At 54.1% G+C, this 22,321-nt stretch overlaps 1 protein-coding gene across 2 annotated transcripts in view; it reads left to right on the top strand.

Annotated features, from left to right (window-relative positions):
* Nucleotides 1-22,321, top strand: part of ATAD2 (ATPase family AAA domain containing 2) — a 289,706-nt gene that overhangs the window by 64,563 nt on the left and 202,822 nt on the right. For both annotated transcript variants that reach the window (XM_075352894.1, XM_075352895.1), the window contains exons 6-7: nucleotides 4,720-4,810; nucleotides 6,394-6,552. In XM_075352894.1, the coding sequence (XP_075209009.1) occupies nucleotides 4,720-4,810; nucleotides 6,394-6,552 (250 nt within the window). The remainder of the gene's footprint in view (nucleotides 1-4,719; nucleotides 4,811-6,393; nucleotides 6,553-22,321) is intronic.

The raw sequence follows: 22,321 nt of genomic DNA, 5'->3' as shown, positions 1-22,321 counted from the left end.
CGTTCACAAGGAGCAAGGGTGCCAAGACACAGGGTTATTTTGCAACCTGTACCTCTTGTGCGGCTATGCTACCTGCAGGTTCCACCTACCCTCACTGTGAGCAATGCTCGGGCCATGTGGCACTCGCTCAGCCGGAGCCTGGGGCACTGGTGGGACCCTCGGCCCAGGTAGAACCGCCGGCTTCCCCTGTCCAGGCGGCAGGGACAGAGTTTGCAGCTTTTGCTGAGAAACTCTGAGTCACTCTCACAATCCATGGCTCAGTCTATGGACAAATGGTCTGCTAAGATACTAGAAGCTTTGCAGCCCAGACCGGCCCTTACACAGGCCCCGGGCACTGCGGGATCGCCCCCAGGCCCCTCTCGGTCTGCGACGAAGCGTGCTCCTGGGGTGACCTCTAGTTATTACGTGGAGGACTCCGGCACGGACCGCAGTCCCAGACCGGCTAAGCGGGCTCGCTCAGAATCTTCCCCGACTTCATCACGCTGTTCGGGGTCTCAGCTTGAGGACTCTCTAGAGGATGAGGCGGAGGTCGCAGCCCAGGACTCTGACCCTGACGTTGCTCTCAATCTTGATACACCTGAAGGGGACGCCATAGTAAATGACCTTATAGCGTCCATCAACCAGGTGCTAGATCTTTCTCCCCCAACTCTACCTATAGAGGAGTCGGCAGCACAGCAGGAGAAGCACCAATTTAGGTTTCCCAAACGTACTCGGAGTGTTTTCTTCGATCACTCGAACTTCAGAGATGCTGTCCAGAAGCACAGGGCTTTCCCGGACAAGCGCTTTACTAAACGCCTTAATGACACACGTTACCCCTTCCCCTCTGACGTAGTTAAGGGTTGGGCTCAGTGTCCCAAGGTGGATCCTCCAGTCTCTAGACTGGCGGCTAGATCCGTAGTAGCAGTGGCTGACGGTTCAACGCTCAAGGATGCCACGGACAGGCAGAGCTCCTAATGAAATCCATCTATGAAGCCATAGGCACGTCCTTTGCCCCAGCCTTTGCAGCAGTGTGGGCACTCCAGGCTATCTCAGCTTGTCTGTCTGAGATTAATGCGGTCACCCGTACCTCTGCTCCGCAAGTAGCGTCTTGACGTCTCAGGCGTCGGTATTTTCATCCTACGCCATGAACGCCGTCCTGGACTCGGCTAGCCGTACAGCGGTAGCATCCGCCAATTCGGTGGCAGTCCGCAGGGCCATGTGGCTACGCAAATGGAAGGCAGACTCTGCTTCCAAGAAGTTCTTGACCGGTTTGCCTTTTTCTGGCGACCGATTGTTTGGCGAACAATTGGATGAAATTATTAAGCAATCCAAGGGAAAGGACTCGTCCTTACCCCAGTCTAAACAAAACAAACCTCAACAGCGAAAGTTTCAATCGAGGTTTCGGTCCTTTCGGCCCTCAGCCAGGTCCCAATCCTCATCGTCCAACAGGCCACAGAAGAGCCAGAGAAACTCTTCTGCATGGCGGTCTAAGTCACGCCTCCAAAGACCGCCGGAGGCACCGTCTCCAAGGCGGCCTCCTCATGACTTTCGGCCTCCCCAAACCGCATCCTCGGTCGGTGGCAGGCTCTCCCGCTTTTGCGACGCCTGGTGGCCACATGTCCAAGACCGATGGGTGAGGGACATTCTGTCTCACGGTTACAGGATAGAGTTCAGCTCTCGTCCTCCGACTTGTTTTTTCAGAACATCTCCGCCCCCCGAGCGAACCAAGGTCATGGCATCCGTGGTGGCGGTCCTACACTCTCAGGGCCACTCGGTGATCCCTTACTTAGACGATCTCCTAGTCAAGGCACCCTCCCGGGTGGCACGTCAACACAGTCTGACCGTGGCTCTGGAGACTCTCCAGAGGTTCGGGTGGATCATCAATTTCCCAAAGTCAAAATTGACTCCGACCCAATCACTGACTTACCTCGGGATGGAGTTTCATACTCTCTCAGCGATAGTCAAGCTACCGCTGGACGAACAGCGTTCTCTGCAAACAGGGGTGCAATCTCTCCTTCGGGCCCAGTCACACCCCTTGAGGCGCCTCATGCACTTCCTGGGGAAGATGGTGGTGGCAGCAATGGAGGCAGTTCCCTTTGCGCAGTTTCATCTGCGTCCACTCCAATGGGACATTCTCCGCAAATGGGACAAGAGGTCGACGTCCTTAGACAGGAACGTCTCTTTCTCTGGCAGCCAAGACCTCTTTTCAGTGGTGGCTTCTTCCCACTTCCCTGTCGAAGAGAAAATCTTTCCTGCCCCCATCCTGGGCTGTGGTCACGACGGACGCGAGTCTGTCAGGGTGGGGAGCGGTTTTTCTCCACCACAAGGCTCAGGGAACCTGGTCTCCGACAGAGTCCTCCCTTCAGATCAATGTTCTGGAGATAAGGGCAGTGTATCTAGCCCTAAAGGCGTTCCATCGGTGGCTGGAGGGCAGGCAGATCCGCATACAGTCGGACAACGCCACGGCGGTCGCGTACATCAACCACCAGAGTGGCACTCGCAGTCGTCAAGCCTTCCAAGAAGTTCGGCGGATTCTGCTGTGGGCGGAGGCCACAGCCTCCACCATCTCCGCGGTTCACATCCCAGGCGTAGAAAACTGGGAAGCAGACTTTCTCAGTCGCCAGGGCAGGGACGCAAGGGAATGGTCTCTTCACCCGGACGTGTTTCAAGAGATCTGTTGCCGCTGGGGAACGCCGGACGTCGATCTCATGGCGTCTCGGCACAACAACAAAGTCCCGGCATTCATGGCACGGTCTCAGGATCAGAGCTCTGGCGGCGGACGCCTTAGTTCAGGATTGGTCGCAGTTTCGACTGCCTTATGTATTCCCTCCTCTGGCAATGCTGCCCAGAGTGTTGCGCAAGATCAGGTCCGACTGCCGCCGCGCCATCCTCGGCGCTCCAGACTGGCCGAGGAGGTCGTGGTACCCGGACCTGTGGCACCTCACGGTGGGTCAACCGTGGGCGCTCCCAGACCGACCAGACTTGCTGTCGCAAGGGCCATTTTTCCATCTGAATTCTGCGGCCCTCAACCTGACTGTGTGGCCATTGAGTCCTGGCTCCTAGCGTCCTCAGGGTTATCTCAAGAGGTCATTGCCACTATGAGACAGGCCAGGAAACCAACGTCAGCCAAGATCTATCACAAAGCTTGGAGGATCTTCTTAGCCTGGTGCTCTGATAAGGGGTTTACCCCCTGGCCGTTTGCCTTACCCACGTTTCTTTCCTTCCTTCAATCCGGAATGGACAAGGGTTTGTCTCTCGGCTCTCTCAAGGGACAAGTCTCGGCGCTCTCCGTGTTTTTTCAAAAGCGTCTAGCCAGGCTTCCGCAGGTCAGCACGTTCCTGCAGGGAGCTTGCCACATAGTTCCACCTTACAAGCGTCCGCTGGAACCCTGGGATCTCAACAGGGTTCTACGGGCTCTTCAGAAACCACCTTTTGAGCCGCTGCGGGATGTCTCTCTATCACGTCTTTCGCAGAAGGTGGCATTTCTAGTGGCAGTCACATCACTCCGAAGAGTGTCAGAGCTTGCAGCGCTGTCATGCAAAGCCCCCTTCCTGGTATTTCACCAGGATACGGTGGTTCTGCGTCCGGTCCCGGACTTTCTCCCCAAAGTGGTGTCCCCTTTTCATCTCAATCAGGATATCTCCTTACCTTCATTTTGCCCTCATCCAATTCACCAATGTGAAAAGGATTTGCATTTGTTAGATCTAGTGAGAGCACTCCGGATCTACGTGTCTCGCACGGCGCCCCTGCGCCGTTCTGATGCGCTCTTTGTCCTTGTCGCTGGCCAGCGTAAGGGGTCGCAGGCTTCCAAGTCAACCTTGGCTCGGTGGATCAAGGAACCGATTTTTGAAGCCTACCGTTCTTCTGGGCTTCCGATTCCTTCAGGGCTGAAAGCCCATTCTACCAGAGCCGTGGGTGCGTCCTGGGCATTGCGGCACCGGGCGACGGCTCAGCAGGTGTGTCAGGCAGCTACCTGCTCTAGTCTGCACACTTTCACGAAACACTATCAAGTGCATACCTATGCTTCGGCGGATGCCAGTCTAGGTAGGCTAGTCCTTCAGGCGGCGGTTGCCCACCTGTAAGAGGAGGGCCGTTGTTGGCTCTTTTTATCAGGGTATTCTTTTACCCACCCAGGGACTGCTTTTGGACGTCCCAATTGTCTGGGTCTCCCAATGGAGCGACAAAGAAGGGAATTTTGTTTACTTACCGTAAATTCCTTTTCTTCTAGCTCCTATTGGGAGACCCAGCACCCGCCCCTGTTCCCTTCGGGCTGGTTGTTCTTTTGTGTACACATGTTGTTCATGTTGAATTGTTCTTTTGGTTCATGGTTTCAGTTCTCCGAACATCCTTCGGATTGAATTTACCCCAGACCAATTTATAAGTTTCCTCCTTCCTGCTTTTGCACCAAAACTGAGGAGCCCGTGATGCACGGGAGGGTGTATAGGCAGAGGGGAGGGGTTACACTTTTTAAAGTGTAATACTTTGTGTGGCCTCCGGAGGCAGAAGCTATACACCCAATTGTCTGGGTCTCCCAATAGGAGCTAGAAGAAAAGGAATTTACGGTAAGTAAACAAAATTCCCTTCTTTTCAAGAAAGGCATCCAGGCTCTGCTTAACGAATGCTTAATGAAGAAATCCTTCTTCATTTAGGAAGTAAAATAAAAAATAAATGAAAATTCCCTCCAATACGATGTTTACGACATGACCTGGGAATTCAGATACTGATTTTCTTGCGTTTCAGGAAAATATTGACATGTATTCTCGTGTGAAGCAGAAACGCACAGAGCCTCCGCTGGATGAAGAAACTACAGACAATCAGGAAGAAAGTGGAGGTAACTGAGCCCATTCAGGGCAGAATGTCCGACGTACGCATGTTCTGTGCTCACATTGTTTAGGCTACTTTCACACATCCGGTTTTTGCTCTGCGGCACAATACGGCGCTCTGCAGAAAAACCGCAAACGTTTTTTTTGCCGCCGGTTGTGTTTTTTTTTTTTGCATAGACTTACATTAGTGCCGTATTGTGCCGCATGGGCTTGCGTTCGGTCCGTTTTTTGCCGCATGCGGCAGATTTAGCCGATGCCGCGGCCAGATGGAACGTTGCCTGCAACGTTTTTTGCTCCGGCAAAAAAACCGCATCGTGCCACATCCGGCCGCTGCGGCGCATTTTTCAATGCATGCCTATGGACGCCGGATGCGGCGCGATGCGGAAAAAAACGCATCCGGCCGCCGCATGCGGTTTCTTCCACTGCGCATGCTCAGTAGCGTGCCGCAACCAGAAAAAAAACGGACCGGCCGCATGTAAAAACTTATGCAAAGGATGCAGTGTTTTCGCCGCATCCGTTGCATAGGTTTCACAGCCGGATTGAGCCGCACGGCTCAAACCGGATGTGTGAAAGTAGCCTTAGTCCAATTAATACTGATCCTTCGAATGAAAAAACAAAAGGGTAATAAGCGGATCCATCTTCCATAGATTTCAATGTAAATTAATAGATGCAGGCACGTACTGTTAAAGGGAACCTGTTACCAGATTTGGCTACTATAAGCTGCGGCCACCACCAGTGGGCTCTTATGTACAGCGTTCTAACACGACGGCTTTGAGGTCTTGCGCAGGCGCACGTTGATCAAGGTATTGTGGTGCGCATGAGCGGGACCTCAATGCCGGTGCGTGTGCATGACGTTGGACACGTCATGCATCCAAGCTTCAGAAGGACGACAAAGATGGCCGAGAGAGGAGGTGCCGCACACGTAGAACGGCACCACCCATCTCACCAGTCTGCACCGAACGACCGTTTAGGTATTATAAAGTGTTTTTTATGTTCTACACAGCGGCCTGGGCTCTTGTATACAGCATGTTTGAATGCTGTATATAAGAGCCCAGTGGTGGTGGCCGCAGCTTAAAGGGGCCAAATCTGCTGACAGGTTCTCTTTAAGAAAAGTGGGCCTCACATACTTTTATACCTGTAGATGAAAAGAGCTCCCTGTGTGCAGTAACCGCTCCCTGCCGCTGCCCCAGTTTGGGTTTTGACTACACCATGAGTTCACAGTTTGACTGCAGCGGTGTTGAGCACTACGGCAAGAGCTCAGATTGGCTGCAGCGGTGATGAGCACTACTGCATGACCTCTCTGCTGCAGCTAAAACAAAGGCGGAGAGCTTGTGCTGGACCCGGAGAGGCAGAGTAACCTACCCTGGTACTTTTTAATCGATCACTCACTAGGATAAAGAGCGTCTGATGGCAGCTAGTGACAGTCCCGCATCACTGGCTGTCAGACAGATTTTAGCTTTAAAGGTAATGGAAAAATTAAATATCAAACTGGTTTAAAGTGCGAGAGACTGGTCAATATTACTTCTATGTTGTGCAATTTTATTTGTAGTCTCATATCATTTTAGTAAATAAAAATCCAATAAACTTTTAGATTCCTCTGAAGAAGGCGAAGACAATGAGGAGGAGGATGACGACGATGAGGAGGAGGATGATGACGAAGATGAAGACGAAGATGGTGAAGAAGACAATCGAAAACGCTATGAGCTAAGACAAAGAAAAGCCGTAGTGCCTTATCAAGTGCCCTTACAAGGTAATGCTGACACCGCCCGTCGTGTGGGGACCACGTGCAGAACTGTTCATTCCTCTCCTGTCCATACAGTATGTTCGTTTTTAGCCTATTATATAGTGGTATTTGGACGCCTGCAGGGGCTTTTCTGACCTCCCATCCTATAGCTATAGATGGCCCTCCCCCGTTGCAGATATAATCACTTACATCTTGTAGGAAGGTTTTCTAGATTTTAATCATTCATCCAGAAGAAAATTTGGGAGGTCAGACACTGATTTTTGGGTTAGCGGACCAGGCTCCTTTTCTTTGCTCATTTTAATCCCAAAGGTGTTGGATGGATTTCAGGTCGGCTCTGCGCATCCGATCATGGCCTTGCGCATGCATGGACCTTTATGCACTGGGCACAGTCACGAGGAGCGGAAAACTGCCTTCCCCAAACTTGTTTCAACAAGGTTGGAAGTAGCTGTGCAAAATGTCTTGTATGCTGCTGATATTCACAGAAGCGAGACTCCTCCATCACCAGATAGAGCAGCGCGATCTGTCACTGCACAGAACACGTCTCCTCCAGTGAAGGCAGCTTAAGGCTACATGCACACGCTGCGGTTTTTGCTGTGTTTTTGGCTGCAGTTTTGTTGTCAGAACTTTGTCATTTGCCTTCCCAGCAAAGTCTGGAAGTCAGATTTGCTATGCGCACATTGCAGTTTGTCAGCGTTTTATTTGTCACAAAAACGCATGTTGTGGAAAACGTACCGAAAACTCAGCAAAAACACACCTACAATTACAAGCGTTTTTTGTGACATTTCCAGGCTCTGACAAGATGCAGTTTGGGCTGCAGTTTGGGCTGCAGTTTGGGCTGCAGTTTGGGCTGCAGTTTGGGCTGCAGTTTGGGCTGCAGTTTGGGCTGCAGTTTGGGCTGCAGTTTGGGCTGCAGTTTGGGCTGCAGTTTGGGCTGCAGTTTGGGCTGCAGTTTGGGAACACAAAGACTACATGCGCACGCTGCATCTTTTTGTGTTCACAAACTGCAGCCAAAATGCAGGCAAAACTGCACCTGGTCAGAGAGAGCCTGGAAATGTCACAAAAAACGCTTGTAATTGTAGGTGCGTTTCTTTGTCGCTCCATTGGGAGACCCAGACAATTGGGTGTATAGCTTCTGCCTCCGGAGGCCACACAAAGTATTACACTTAAAAGTGTAACCCCTCCCCTCTGCTATACACCCTCCCGTGCATCACGGGCCCATCAGTTTTATGCTTTGTGTTGAAGGAGGCACACATTCACGCAAGCTCCACATTTTAGTCAGCAGCAGCTGCTGACTTTATCGGATGGAAGAAAAGAGGGCCCCAGGGCCCCCGGCATGCTCCCTTCTCACCCCACTTTGGTCGGCGGTGCTGTTAAGGTTGAGGTACCCATTGCGGGTACAAAGGCTGGAGCCACATGCCGTTATCCTTCCCCATCCCTTAGGGGCTCTGGGAGAAGTGGGATCCTAACCGGTCACCAGGCACTGGGACCGGGCTCCCTCCGCAGCCCCTGAGGGAATCTGACGGACAGGAGACTGGATGTCATCAGGGACAGGCCCTGCTTCTCTGAGGTACTCTGTGTCCCCTTGGGGACGGCGCATAGAGCGCCTGTGGATCGGACGCTGCAGCAGCTGCTCTGTGTTTGGGGTCGCCGGGACTACCGCGCCGACCGCGCCTGTTTGCCGGCCGCGCTTATAAATCGAGTCCCCGGCTTTTGCGGCCTAGTACCGCATATTCCCGCCCCCGGGCCTGCCAGTCAGGGGCAAGGGCGGGACGCTAGACTGAACGTCAGCGGTGAGGGCTGGAGCATACTTGGTATCCTCCTCCCCCCTCACTGAGCACCGTGGGGCACCAGATTCCCGCACTTTCTGAGGCACGCCCACGGCTCCCTCCTCCTCTCAGAACGCTGGCAGCCATTGTTATTATCGCTGCTGCCGGAGGAGAACTTCAGATAGACAACTCTGGGAGGCCCAGGCAGGGAATCTGGTGGACACACAACCGCTGAGCGCGGTCGGTAAGCCGCACCTGTTACAGGTGCTGGCCCCCCTGGGTGCCGCAGTGTGTGTGTATATGTATATATATATGTATATATATATGTATGTGTATGTGTATATATATATATATATATATATATATATATATATATATATATATATATATATATATATATATATATATATATATATATATATATATATATATATATATATATATATATATATATATATATATATATATATATATAATATATAATATATAATATATGTATATATTATATATATATATAAATATATGTATATATGTATATATATATATTATAATCTATCCATATTGGGTATACATTTGCTCTGCTCGGCCGCAGTATTTGCTTGGCTATATACCCTCACTGTTTGCTAAGAGGAGATAACAGCATGTCGTCTGTAAAAAGCAAGGGTGCCAGGGCACAGGCTTATTTTGCAACTTGTACCTCTTGTGCGGCTATGTTACCTGCAGGTTCCACCTACCCTCATTGTGTGCAATGCTCGGCCCCTGTGACACTCACTCAGCCGGAGCCTCAGGCACTGGTGGGACCCTCGGCTCAGGTAGAACCACCGGCTGCCACTGTCCAGGTGGCAGGGACAGAGTTTGCAGTGTTGGCTGAGAAACTTTCTGAGTCCCTTTCACAATCCATGGCTCAGTCTATGGACAAATGGTCTGCTAAGATACTTGAAGCTTTGCAGTCCAGACCGGTAACACAGGCCCCGGGCACTGTTGAATCATTGACCCCAGGCCCCCCTCGGTTGTAGCAGCAAACTGCTCCTGAAGTGACACATAGGTCCCACGGGGAGGACTCCGACTCGGACCGCAGTCACAGACCGTCTAAGCGGGCTCGCTGGGGACCTTCATCCACTTCATCACGCTGCTCAGGGTCTCAGCATGAGGACTCCCTGGAGGATGAGGCGGAGGTTGCAGCTCAGGGCTCTGATCCTGACGGTGCTCTCAATCTTGATACACCTGAAGGAGACGCCATTGTAAATGACCTTATAGCGTCCATTAACCAGGTGCTAGAACTCCCTCCTCCAACTCCACCTATAGAGGAGTCTGCTTCACAACAGGAGAAACACCAGTTTAGGTTTCCCAAACGTACAAGGAGTGCTTTTTTCGATCACTCTAACTTCAGGGATGCTGTCCGGAAGCACAGGGCTTTCCCGGACAAGCGCTTTACTAAACGCCTTAATGACACACGTTACCCCTTCCCCTCTGACGTAGTTAAGGGTTGGGCTCAGTGTCCCAAGGTGGATCCTCCAGTCTCTAGACTGGCGGCTAGATCCGTAGTATCAGTGGCAGATGGTTCATCGCTCAAGGATGCCACTGACAGGCAAATAGAGCTTGTGAGGTAAATCCGGAGATATGACGATAAATCATGACATTCAAGTCATGTCAGGAAGCCCTCTCCTGGTGTCACTACCCCCTTCCCTTCACACAACTGGTTTAGCAACAAATCCATGGCCATGTCCTGTGATATGGAAATTAGGTGGCTTTAGGACAATGGACACAGGATGACTCCCTGCCGTCACCCTGTAACAAGAGCTGTATCTCATTAGCAAGGCTATGGAAATAGCCAGACAGAACGACTCCAGTAAAAAATGGTTCATATCTCGCAAGCCATATTTCCGATAAATATGGCAACCATAAAAATGGTGTCTCCGCATGTGGACGATGCCGGCACCCCCTTTTTATGGGAACAGGACATTGGGAAATGCCCCAGGCGTGATATCAGCCAATGGGGAACTGGCAGACAGGTCATGAGTCCCCTCGTTCTGTAGCTAAATTCATAACTGTCACAATGAGAGCATTGGCGTCTGCCTACGACGCTCCCAGGCAAAGTTATGGCCAATATCCCCTTTGCTGGATAATTCTGATCCATGCAGGGGGAGTGGCAGTGCTCCCTGTGAGGTCACGAAGGTAGGAGGGGACCTGGATCTGCCCAGGTTGATAACCCTACTTCGGCCATTTTTCAGGGTTCTTCTCGCTGGGGGCACGTGTAGGAAACATCTGTGGGAGTTCCTGGAAACCTGGTCTACAGCGCCCCCCTGTGGCCAGACACACAAGGTAACTGATGTAATTGTATACCTGTTTGTAACCCATGCTTTATCTGTAGCTGTACTCTGACATATGTATATTCTGTAGATTCCCTATTGTATATATTGTAGTTTCTAGTGTGCTTTAGGCTGATTAAATTATATAATTAATCTTGGGCTGTTCTGTTATCTCGATCTTGAATCCCACGTCTGTGTGTTCGGCTAATAGTTACCGTAAATCGGTTGGTGGCAGCGAGTTGTGCCAAGGATTATTGTGGGGAGGCCAGTGAGATCCGGGAAGATATTATATATTCCGCCCGCGGAGGTCGGGGGAATATATACCCTACTCTCACCGGGGACCCTTCAATAATCGGCATAAGTAGTATAGCGGCCTCCTTGCTTATTGTCGGGCAATTCCATAATTGGCCTGACTATAAGAGGGGCGCTAGAGAGCGCGTCACGTGCTCTGTCTGTCGGTCGGGAGGTATAAAGGAGGGGTGACTCCTGCTTGTTACCCCCCGATCGTGACGTACTGGTAGCCAGCGCGGGGGATTTCGGAGTGACCCCCCCGGTGGTTTGTGACATATTGGTGGCATAGCGGTGGGATCGAGATAATAGTGTGTGTGAGTGTGAGACCCATACTCCCAGACACTAAAGACTGCCTGCAGCAGCTGTGGCTGCTGGGGTCTTCAGACTAGCTCAACACTAGAGTGTCAGAGTGCAGATACTGTAAGGTGTGTGGAGGCATCAGGTGTCAGTTCTGTGTCAGTGACCAAAAGTCTGCAAGAATGGCTGATGGCACCAGGAGCAGAGCTATGCAACTGGCCAATGCTAAAGCAGGAGCCGAAGAGAGGGAGGACGGTGCTGTGGACAGCAATGAGGAGGTTGTCCACGAGTCCTCCAGGAGCTCGACGCCAGAAAACAGCTCTGCAGAGGACATTGCACAACCGGGCACTGCTGGACAAGATGAGGAGCAGCTCGCCCAAGGGTCCTCAACGAGCCAGACGCCAGCCCTCCGCTCTGCAATGGACAGTGAAGCACCAGGCTCCGCAGCGGGCCGCAGATCACCACGTGCCATTCCACCGAGCCTGGGAGGCTCGGATAGCCTTCTTCAAATGGCTATGGCCCTACGCCAGGCTGGAGACCGGGAGGGCTACAAGGAACTCATGGCCGAGCGTGAGCGGCAAGCAGCGCGTGAAGAGCGCCAGGCAGAGCGTAACTACCAGCTGCAGCTAGCTCAGCTCCGGCCCTCATCAGCCACACGTGACCTTCGAGACACCAAACTTCCAAAGGTCCGTGTTGAGGACTTCCCAGTGCTGGAGAAGGATGGAGACTTGGACTCTTTCTTGACTGCTTTTGAACGGACTTGCTTGCAGTACCATCTGGACAAGGACCAGTGGGCCAAATACCTGACCCCCCGTTTAAGGGGTAAGGCCCTGGATGTCCTTGGGGACTTGCCTGCTGAGGCAGATCAGGGCTACGACACCATCAAGCGGGCCCTGATCCAACAGTACAACCTCACTCCAGAGTCCTACCGCAAGAAGTTCCGGAGCCTACAGAAGGGACCAAAGGACTCCTGGGCTGACCACCGGCGGGCACTTGCCCGAGCTGCCGACCACTGGACCCAAGGCCTGCAGCTTTCCACCGGACCGGAGATCCTGGACTTGTTCATCACGGAGCAACTCTTGTGGAACTGCCCTGAGGATCTCCGCCAGTTCATCCGAGACCAGAAGCCAAAGGGGTCCACGGCTACAGCTGCCCTTGCCGATGACTACACCAACAACCGGGCCCCTGAGGCCAGGAGAGCGGCCACCAGCAGCACCTGGAGAGGGGGTAAGATGAATTCTGCGACTGCCCCACCTGCCCCTAGACTGCAGGGGGTGTCCCCCTCAACTCCCCTCTCCAGGCCCGTGGCAGAGCCAAGACGGTGCCACCAGTGCAACCTACCTGGACACTTCAAGGCCATGTGCCCTCAGCGTCCCAAGGCCCCGGCTCCGTCCCCGTCCCAAGGGCCGCCCAAGGTGTATTGTGTGGGTGGGGGTGGTGGTAGGTCCCTGGACAGCTTCCAACCTGTCACCGTCGGCCGGTCTGTGACCATAGGACTGCGAGACAGCGCCTCGGAGGTGACTCTGGTGCGGCCTGAGATGGTGTCCCCCCAAGACTTGATCCCTGGAAAAACCCTCGCTGTCTCCGGGATTGGAGGCATTGACCCGGCGCTGCCTGTTGCTGACATTTATGTGGACTGGGGCGCGGGGCGAGGGGTGAGAGAGGTGGGGGTAACTGATCGGATCCCTGCAAACGTGCTACTTGGGACAGATTTGGGGCAAATAACCTCCCAGTTTGGCCCCGCCCCAAAGGCTGAACCTTCAGCCAGTGCTGACATGACTCCTGACAATGTTAATGTGTTATCTATGAATGATGTAAGGGAGGAGGGAGTGAACTCTGATATTTCTGCTTGCACAAACACCATAGACACACACGCAGCTGCAGCTGTGACAGGAGGGGAGGGGGTCAGAGAAAGGTGTGACAATGCCTCTACAAGTAACCAGCCTGTGAGCTGGGATCTGTTGCCCTCTGCAGGGATAAGCAGAGAGCAGGGTGCTGCAGGGGGAGGACCAGTGTGTGGGGTGGGGGCTACCACAGCAAATGTGGGGTCCCCAGAGATTTCACAGCGGGGTTCTGTTGCTGCAGGGGGGGAACAGGCAGGTGAGATTGGGGCCGGTCCAGGAGCGGAAGTGCTCCCAGGTAAGATCTCGGTGCATGGTTCCCCCACAACCGGGGTGTCAGGAAGCCAGGTAGGTCTGCCTGAACCGGCGACTTGGTCAGGAACGGAGGAGGAGCAGGCACGACCCACGGTCGCAGCGGCTGTGGCCGCTGTCACCCGCAGTGGGAGTGCTGGAAGCCAAGGGGCCTCCCGGAGGTCCGATAGCTCTTCCCCTTCTGACCAAGTGGCAGCCGAGTCAGGTGGAGGCCAGGACACAGGTCCCGGGGTACTGACTGAAGATGTGACAGTCTCGTCGATTCTGGCCACATCTAGTCAGGAGTTTCAGGCAGCGTTAGAAGCTGACGACAGCCTGAAAGCTCTAAAGGAGCAGGCGGCACAGCCTCCCTCGGACTCGGACCCGGAGCGAGTGGTCTGGGACCAAGGACGGCTGTACCGGGCCACGGTCCAGCAGGGTTCACCGGAGGCGTGGCCCAGGGACCGACAGTTGGTGGTACCCTATCCGTTCCGGACGGAGTTGTTGCGGATCGCACATGAGATTCCGATGGCCGGACACCTAGGGATCGCTAAGACCAAGGCCAGGTTAAACCAGCATTTCTACTGGCCAAAAATGGGGGCCGATGTGGCTGCCTACTGCCGTTCGTGTGAAACCTGTCAGAGAGTGGGGAAGGCGGGGCCACGCCCCAAAGCCCCACTGGTATCTCTGCCAATCATCGATGAGCCTTTCAGGAGGGTGGCTGTGGATCTGGTCGGCCCGCTGGCCATCCCCAGCAGCTCCGGGAAACGCTTCATACTGACGGTAGTGGACTATGCCACCCGGTACCCAGAAGCAGTGGCCTTGTCGTCCATTCGGGCTGACAAGGTGGCCACCGCATTGCTGGAGATTTTCTCCCGAGTGGGTTTTCCCCAGGAAATGCTCACTGACCGGGGGACCCAATTCATGTCCCAGCTGATGGAGGCCCTCTGTAAGCAAGTCCAGGTGCGACATCTGGTGGCCAGCCCGTACCATCCACAGACTAATGGCCTGTGCGAGCGGTTCAATGGCACCTTAAAGCAGATGCTTAAGATGTTGGTCGACTCCCATGGGCGTGACTGGGAGCGGTATCTCCCACACCTGTTATTTGCTTACCGGGAGGTTCCACAGGCCTCAACAGGATTCTCACCGTTTGAGCTCCTGTACGGGCGACGTGTGCGGGGCCCCCTGGCTCTGGTGAAAGAGGCTTGGGAAGGGGATTTGGCCACCCCTGGAGTGTCGGTTATCGAGTATGTCATGCGCTTCCGGGACAAAATGCAGGCCTTGACGCAACTGGTACACGACAATATGGCTCAAGCCCAGGCTGATCAGAAGCGTTGGTACGACCAGAACGCTTGTGAGCGGACCTACCAAGTGGGTCAAAAGGTGTGGGTACTGGTCCCCGTACCACAGGACAAGCTTCAGGCAGCCTGGGAAGGCCCATACCTCGTGTACCAGCAGCTCAACCCTGTGACGTACCTGGTCACCCTGGACCCTGCCCGTGGAAGGCGGAAGCCCTTCCATGTGAACATGATGAAGGCACATCATGAGCGGGAGGCATGTGCGCTCCCCGTGTGCAACCTGCCCGAGGAGGGAGAAGCGGAAACCCTCTTGGATATGCTAGCCCAGGTTAGGGCAGGCGGATCCATTGAGGATGTGGAGGTTGGCCACCAGCTCTTGGAGGACCAACGGTCCCAGCTGTGGGCCACCCTACACCCCTTCCGGGGGTTGTTTACCAACCAGCCCGGAAGGACTGACTTGGCTGTCCATCACGTGGACACTGGGGATCATCCCCCGATCCGGCGTTCAGCATATCGGGTCTCCCTGGAGGTGCAGCAACACATGCGCCAGGAGATTGACGAGATGCTGAAGCTGGGGGTGATCCAGGCATCCAACAGCGCTTGGGCCTCGCCTGTAGTCCTCGTCCCTAAGAAGGACCGAACCACTCGGTTCTGCGTGGACTACAGGGGGCTCAATGCGGTCACGGTCGCCGATGCGTACCCAATGCCACGCATCGATGACCTGCTCGATCAGTTGGCCGGGGCTCAGTACCTGACCATCATGGACCTGAGCCGGGGATATTGGCAGATCCCCCTGACTCGCAAGGCCAGGGAACGCTCTGCCTTTATTACCCCATTTGGACTGTACGAGTCCACGGTGATGCCATTCGGGATGAGGAATGCCCCTGCCACTTTCCAGCGGATGGTCAACACCCTGCTCAAGGGACTTGAAGGGTACGCGGCCGCGTACCTGGATGACATTGCCGTCTTCAGTCCCACCTGGGAGGACCACCTAGAGCATCTAGCACAGGTGCTCAGGCGGATCCACCGGGCAGGTTTGACCATCAAGCCGGGAAAGTGTCAGCTGGCCATGAGCGAGGTCCAGTACCTCGGTCACCGGGTAGGCGGGGGAACACTGAAGCCCGAGCCTGAGAAAGTGGAGGCCATCGCATCCTGGCCCACCCCCAGGACCAAGAAGCAGGTGATGTCCTTCTTGGGGACCGCTGGGTACTATAGGAGGTTTGTTCCATGCTATAGTAGCCTGGCAAAGCCCTTGACGGACCTCACCAAGAAGAAGCTGCCCTCTGCAGTCGATTGGACAATGGACTGCGAGACAGCCTTCCGGGCCCTAAAGGACGCCCTGTCCAGCCCGCCCGTGCTACAGGCAGCCGACTTCACGCGGCCGTTTGTAGTACAGACCGACGCCAGTGACTTCGGCCTCGGTGCGGTGCTCAGCCAGGTGGACTCTGCGAGCCAAGAGCACCCGGTCTTGTACCTGAGCAGGAAGCTGTTACCAAGGGAAGTTGCCTATTCCACGATGGAGAAGGAGTGCCTGGCCATAGTGTGGGCCCTGCAGCGTCTGCACCCCTATCTATACGGGCGCCACTTCATCGTGGAGACGGACCACAATCCCCTCAGCTGGTTGCACACCGTCTCTGGGACGAATGGGCGATTGTTGCGATGGAGCCTTGCGCTCCAGCAATACAACTTCACCATTCGCCACAAAAGGGGCCGTGACCACGGTAACGCAGACGGGCTGTCCCGACAAGGAGAGGTCGCGGACGGGCGCACGGGGGAACACCGGAGTGTGCTGCCCCCTAGCGCCCTCAAAAGGGGGGAGGTGTGAGGTAAATCCGGAGATATGACGATAAATCATGACATTCAAGTCATGTCAGGAAGCCCTCTCCTGGTGTCACTACCCCCTTCCCTTCACACAACTGGTTTAGCAACAAATCCATGGCCATGTCCTGTGATATGGAAATTAGGTGGCTTTAGGACAATGGACACAGGATGACTCCCTGCCGTCACCCTGTAACAAGAGCTGTATCTCATTAGCAAGGCTATGGAAATAGCCAGACAGAACGACTCCAGTAAAAAATGGTTCATATCTCGCAAGCCATATTTCCGATAAATATGGCAACCATAAAAATGGTGTCTCCGCATGTGGACGATGCCGGCACCCCCTTTTTATGGGAACAGGACATTGGGAAATGCCCCAGGCGTGATATCAGCCAATGGGGAACTGGCAGACAGGTCATGAGTCCCCTCGTTCTGTAGCTAAATTCATAACTGTCACAATGAGAGCATTGGCGTCTGCCTACGACGCTCCCAGGCAAAGTTATGGCCAATATCCCCTTTGCTGGATAATTCTGATCCATGCAGGGGGAGTGGCAGTGCTCCCTGTGAGGTCACGAAGGTAGGAGGGGACCTGGATCTGCCCAGGTTGATAACCCTACTTCGGCCATTTTTCAGGGTTCTTCTCGCTGGGGGCACGTGTAGGAAACATCTGTGGGAGTTCCTGGAAACCTGGTCTACAGCGCCCCCCTGTGGCCAGACACACAAGGTAACTGATGTAATTGTATACCTGTTTGTAACCCATGCTTTATCTGTAGCTGTACTCTGACATATGTATATTCTGTAGATTCCCTATTGTATATATTGTAGTTTCTAGTGTGCTTTAGGCTGATTAAATTATATAATTAATCTTGGGCTGTTCTGTTATCTCGATCTTGAATCCCACGTCTGTGTGTTCGGCTAATAGTTACCGTAAATCGGTTGGTGGCAGCGAGTTGTGCCAAGGATTATTGTGGGGAGGCCAGTGAGATCCGGGAAGATATTATATATTCCGCCCGCGGAGGTCGGGGGAATATATACCCTACTCTCACCGGGGACCCTTCAATAATCGGCATAAGTAGTATAGCGGCCTCCTTGCTTATTGTCGGGCAATTCCATAATTGGCCTGACTATAAGAGGGGCGCTAGAGAGCGCGTCACGTGCTCTGTCTGTCGGTCGGGAGGTATAAAGGAGGGGTGACTCCTGCTTGTTACCCCCCGATCGTGACGTACTGGTAGCCAGCGCGGGGGATTTCGGAGTGACCCCCCCGGTGGTTTGTGACAGAGCTCCTGATGAAATCCATCTATGAAGCCATAGGCGCGTCTTTTGCTCCGGCCTTTGCAGCCGTGTGGGCACTCCAAGCTATCCCAGCTTGTCTGTCTGAGATTAATGAGGTCACATGCACCGCTACTCCGCAGGTCGTGTCTTTGACTTCTCAGGCGTCGGCTTTTTCGTCCTACGCCATGAACGCTGTCCTCGACTCGGTGAGCCGTACAGCGGTAGCATCCGCTAATTCGGTGGCAGTCCGCAGGGCCATGTGGCTACGCGAATGGAAGGCAGACTCTGCTTCCAAGAAGTTCTTAACCGGTTTGCCATTTTCCGGCGACCGCTTGTTTGGCGAGCAATTGGACGAAATTATCAAGCAATCCAAGGGAAAGGACTCGTCCTTACCCCAGTCTAAACCGAACAGACCTCAGCAGCGAAAGATTCAACCGAGGTTTCAGTCCTTTCGGCCCTCAGCCAGGTCCCATTCCTCCACGTCCAACAGGTCACAGAAGGGCCAGAGCAACTCTTCTGCATGGCGGTCTAAGTCACGTCCTAAAAAGACCGCCGGAGGAGCCGCCCCCAAGGCGGCCTCCTCATGACTTTCGGTCTCCACAAACCGCATCCTCGGTCGGTGGCAGGCTCTTCCGCTTTTGCGACGCCTGGTGGCCACATGTCCAAGACCGATGGGTGAGAGACATTCTGTCTCACGGTTACAGGATAGAACTCAGTTCTCGTCCTCCGACTCGTTTCTTCAGAACATCTCCGCCCCCCGAGCGAGCCGATGCACTTTTTCAGGCGGTAAACACTCTGAAGGCAGAAGGAGTGGTGATTCCCGTTCCACCTCAGGAACATGGTCACGGCTTCTACTCCAACTTGTTCGTGGTGCCAAAAAAGGACGGATCATTCCGTCCCATTCTAGACCTCAAGCTGCTCAACAAGCATGTGAGCACCAGAAGGTTTCGGATGGAATCTCTCCGCTCAGTCATCGCCTCGATGTCACAAGGAGACTTCCTAGCATCAATCGACATCAAAGATGCTTATCTCCATGTGCCGATCGCTCCCGAGCATCACCGCTTTCTGCGTTTCGCCATCAAGGACGAACACCTTCAGTTCGTGGCGCTGCCATTCGGCCTGGCGACAGCCCCACGGGTCTTCACCAAGGTCATGGCAGCAGTGGTGGCGGTCCTACACTCTCAGGGCCACTCGGTGATCCCTTACTTAGACGATCTTCTAGTCAAGGCACCCTCCAGGGTGGCATGCCAACACAGCCTGACCGTCACTCTGGAGACTCTCCAGAGGTTCGGGTGGATCATCAATTTCCCAAAGTCAAATTTGACACCGACCCAATCGCTGACTTACCTCGGGATGGAGTTTCATACCCTTTCAGCGATAGTGAAGCTCCCGCTGGACAAACAGCGTTCACTACAGACAGGGATACAATCTCTTCTTCGGGGTCAGTCACACCCCTTGAGGCGCCTCATGCACTTCCTAGGGAAGATGGTGGCAGCAATGGAGGCAGTTCCTTTTGCGCAGTTTCATCTGCGTCCACTTCAATGGGACATCCTCCGCAAATGGGACAAGAGGCCGACGTCCCTAGACAGGAACGTTTCGCTGTCACGGACAGCCAAGACCTCTCTTCAGTGGTGGCTTCTTCCCACTTCCTTGTCGAAGGGAAAATCATTCCTGCCCCCATCCTGGGCTGTGGTCACGACGGACGCGAGTCTGTCAGGGTGGGGAGCGGTCTTCCTCCACCACAGGGCTCAGGGAACCTGGACTCCGACAGAGTCCTCCCTTCAGATCAACGTTCTGGAGATAAGGGCAGTGTATCTGGCCCTAAAGGCGTTCCAGCGGTGGCTGGAGGGCAGGCAGATCCGAATACAGTCGGACAACGCCACGGCGGTTGCGTACATCAACCACCAGGGCGGCACACGCAGTCGTCAAGCCTTCCGAGAAGTTCAGCGGATTCTGCTGTGGGCGGAAGCCACAGCCTCCACCATCTCCGCAGTTCACATCCCGGGCGTAGAAAACTGGGAAGCAGATTTTCTTTGTCGCTCCTTATTGGGAGACCCAGACAATTGGGTGTATAGCTTATGCCTCCGGAGGCCACACAAAGTATTACACTAAAAGTGTAAAGCCCCTCCCCTTCAGCCTATACACCCCCCGTACTGCTACGGGCTCATCAGTTTTTATGCTTTGTGCGAAGGAGGTCAGACATGCACGCATAGCTCCACAGCTTAGTCAGCAGCAGCTGCTGACTATGTCGGATGGAAGAAAAGAGGGCCCATAACAGGGCCCCCAGCATGCTCCCTTCTCACCCCACTCTTGTCGGCGGTGTTGTTAAGGTTGAGGTATCCATTGCGGGTACGGAGGCTGGAGCCCACATGCTGCTTTCCTTCCCCATCCCTCAATTAGGGCTCTGGGTGAAGTGGGATCCTTTCGGTCTCCAGGCACAGGAGACCGTGCTCCATCCACAGCTCCTGAGGACCATGCTGGATAGGAGCCGAGTATCGTTCAGGGACATGGCCCTGCTACTTTGAGGTACTCTGTGTCCCCGTGGGGACCGCGCACAGCAACACTCCAGCATTGCTGGGTGTGCTAGTGCACCGGGGACAGCAGCGCTGACTGCGTTTGTGCCATTACACACTTCAGCGTCGCTGAGTGTGTTCGTGTAGGGGGACTGCCGCGCTGACCGCCGCTGCCATGGTTATCACTGCGGCGCGGCTGGGACTGTTAGTGCGCCGGGGACTTCCGCGCCGACCGCGCTTATACGGTGGCCGCGCTTATAACTCGAGTCCCCGGCTTTTGCGGCCTAGTCTCGTGTTCTTCCCGCCCCCAGCCCTGCCAGTCAGGGGAAGGGCGGGACGCTGTACAGGACGGCAGCACTGAGGGCTGGAGCATGCTTTGCATACTCCACCCCCCTCACTCTGCACAGTGGGGCACCAGTTCCCGCACTTTTCTGGGTCACGCCCACGGCTCCCTCCTCTCCTCAGGACGCCGGCAGCCATTCCTCTCAGCTCTGCTAACGCTGGAGAGGAGAGACAAGCTCAAGGAGACCCAGGCAGGATTTCTGGTGCCCACACAACCGCTTTGCGAAGGCGGTAAGCAGCACCTGTGGTGCTGGCCCCACTAGTGCAGAAGTGTACTTATAGATTATATGATTATAGTCTATACTTTACACTGTATGGTGCACGGTTGATTTTTGTCTATATTCCCTCCTGTATTGATCAGAGGAGACAACAGCATGTCGTCCACAAATAGCAAGGGTGCCAAAGCACAGACTTACTATGCTGCCTGTGCAGCATGTACGGCTATACTGCCGGCAGGTTCCACTGACCCTCATTGTGTGCAATGCTCGGCCCCTGTGGCACTTTCTCAGCCGGAGCCTCTGCTAAGGGCGGCCCAGGGAGAACCACCTGTTAACACTGTCCGGGTGACAGGGACGGAGTTTGCAGTTTTTACTGAAAGACTTTCTGAGACTATGGCTAAGATATTAGAAGCCTTGCAGTCCAGGCCGGCATCTCAAGCCAGGGGCACTGTGTTATCATTGTCCCCTGGTTCCCCTCAGTGGGAACAGCAATGTCCTCCCGGGGTGTCTCATGGATCCCAGGGTGAGGTCTCTGACACGGACCGCAGCCCCAGACCGATTAAGCGAGCTCGCTATGATATCCCCTCGACATCATCACAATGTTCAGGGTCTCAGCGAGAGGACTCTCTGTATGATGAAGCGGAGGTAGCTGATCAGGATTCTGATCCTGAAGCCGCTCTCAACCTTGATACTCCTGATGGGGACGCCATAGTGAATGATCTTATTGCGTCCATCAATGAAATGTTGGATATTTCTCCCTCAGCTCCTCCAGTGGAGGAGTCAGCCTCTCAGCAGGAGAAATTCCGTTTCAGGTTTCCCAAGCGTACAAAGAGTATGTTTCTGGACCACTCTGACTTCAGAGAGGCAGTCCAGAAACACCGAGCTTGTCCAGATAAGCGTTTTTCCAAGCGTCTTAAGGATTCACGTTACCCTTTCCCCCCTGACGTGGTCAAGGGCTGGACTCAGTGTCCCAAGGTGGATCCTCCAATCTCCAGACTTGCGGCTAGATCCATAGTTGCAGTGGAAGATGGAGCTTCACTCAAGGATGCCACTGACAGACAGATGGAGCTCTGGTTGAAATCCATCTATGAAGCTATCGGCGCGTCTTTTGCTCCAGCATTCGCAGCCGTATGGGCACTCCAAGCTATCTCAGCTGGTCAGGCGCAAATTGACGCACTCACACGTACGTCTGCGCCGCAGGTGGCGTCTATAGCCTCTCAAACGTCGGCATTTGCGTCCTACGCTATTAATGCTGTCCTGGACTTTGCGAGCCGTACGGCAGTTGCAGCCGACAATTCGGTGGCATTACGCAGGGCCTTGTGGCTGCGGGAATGGAAGGCAGATTCGGCTTCCAAAAAGTGCTTAACTGGATTGCCATTTTCTGGCGACCGTTTGTTTGGTGAGAGATTGGATGAAATCATCAAACAATCCAAGGGAAAGGAAACATCCTTACCACAGGCCAAACCAAACACACCCCAACAGAGGAGGGGACAGTCGAGGTTTCGGTCCTTTCGGGGTG

The sequence above is a fragment of the Anomaloglossus baeobatrachus genome, chromosome 6 (genome assembly GCF_048569485.1).
Source record: "Anomaloglossus baeobatrachus isolate aAnoBae1 chromosome 6, aAnoBae1.hap1, whole genome shotgun sequence".
Classification (NCBI taxonomy): Eukaryota; Metazoa; Chordata; class Amphibia; order Anura; family Aromobatidae; genus Anomaloglossus; species Anomaloglossus baeobatrachus.
Note: the sequence above shows the minus strand (reverse complement) of the source record. Positions and strands in the feature narration are given on the sequence as shown.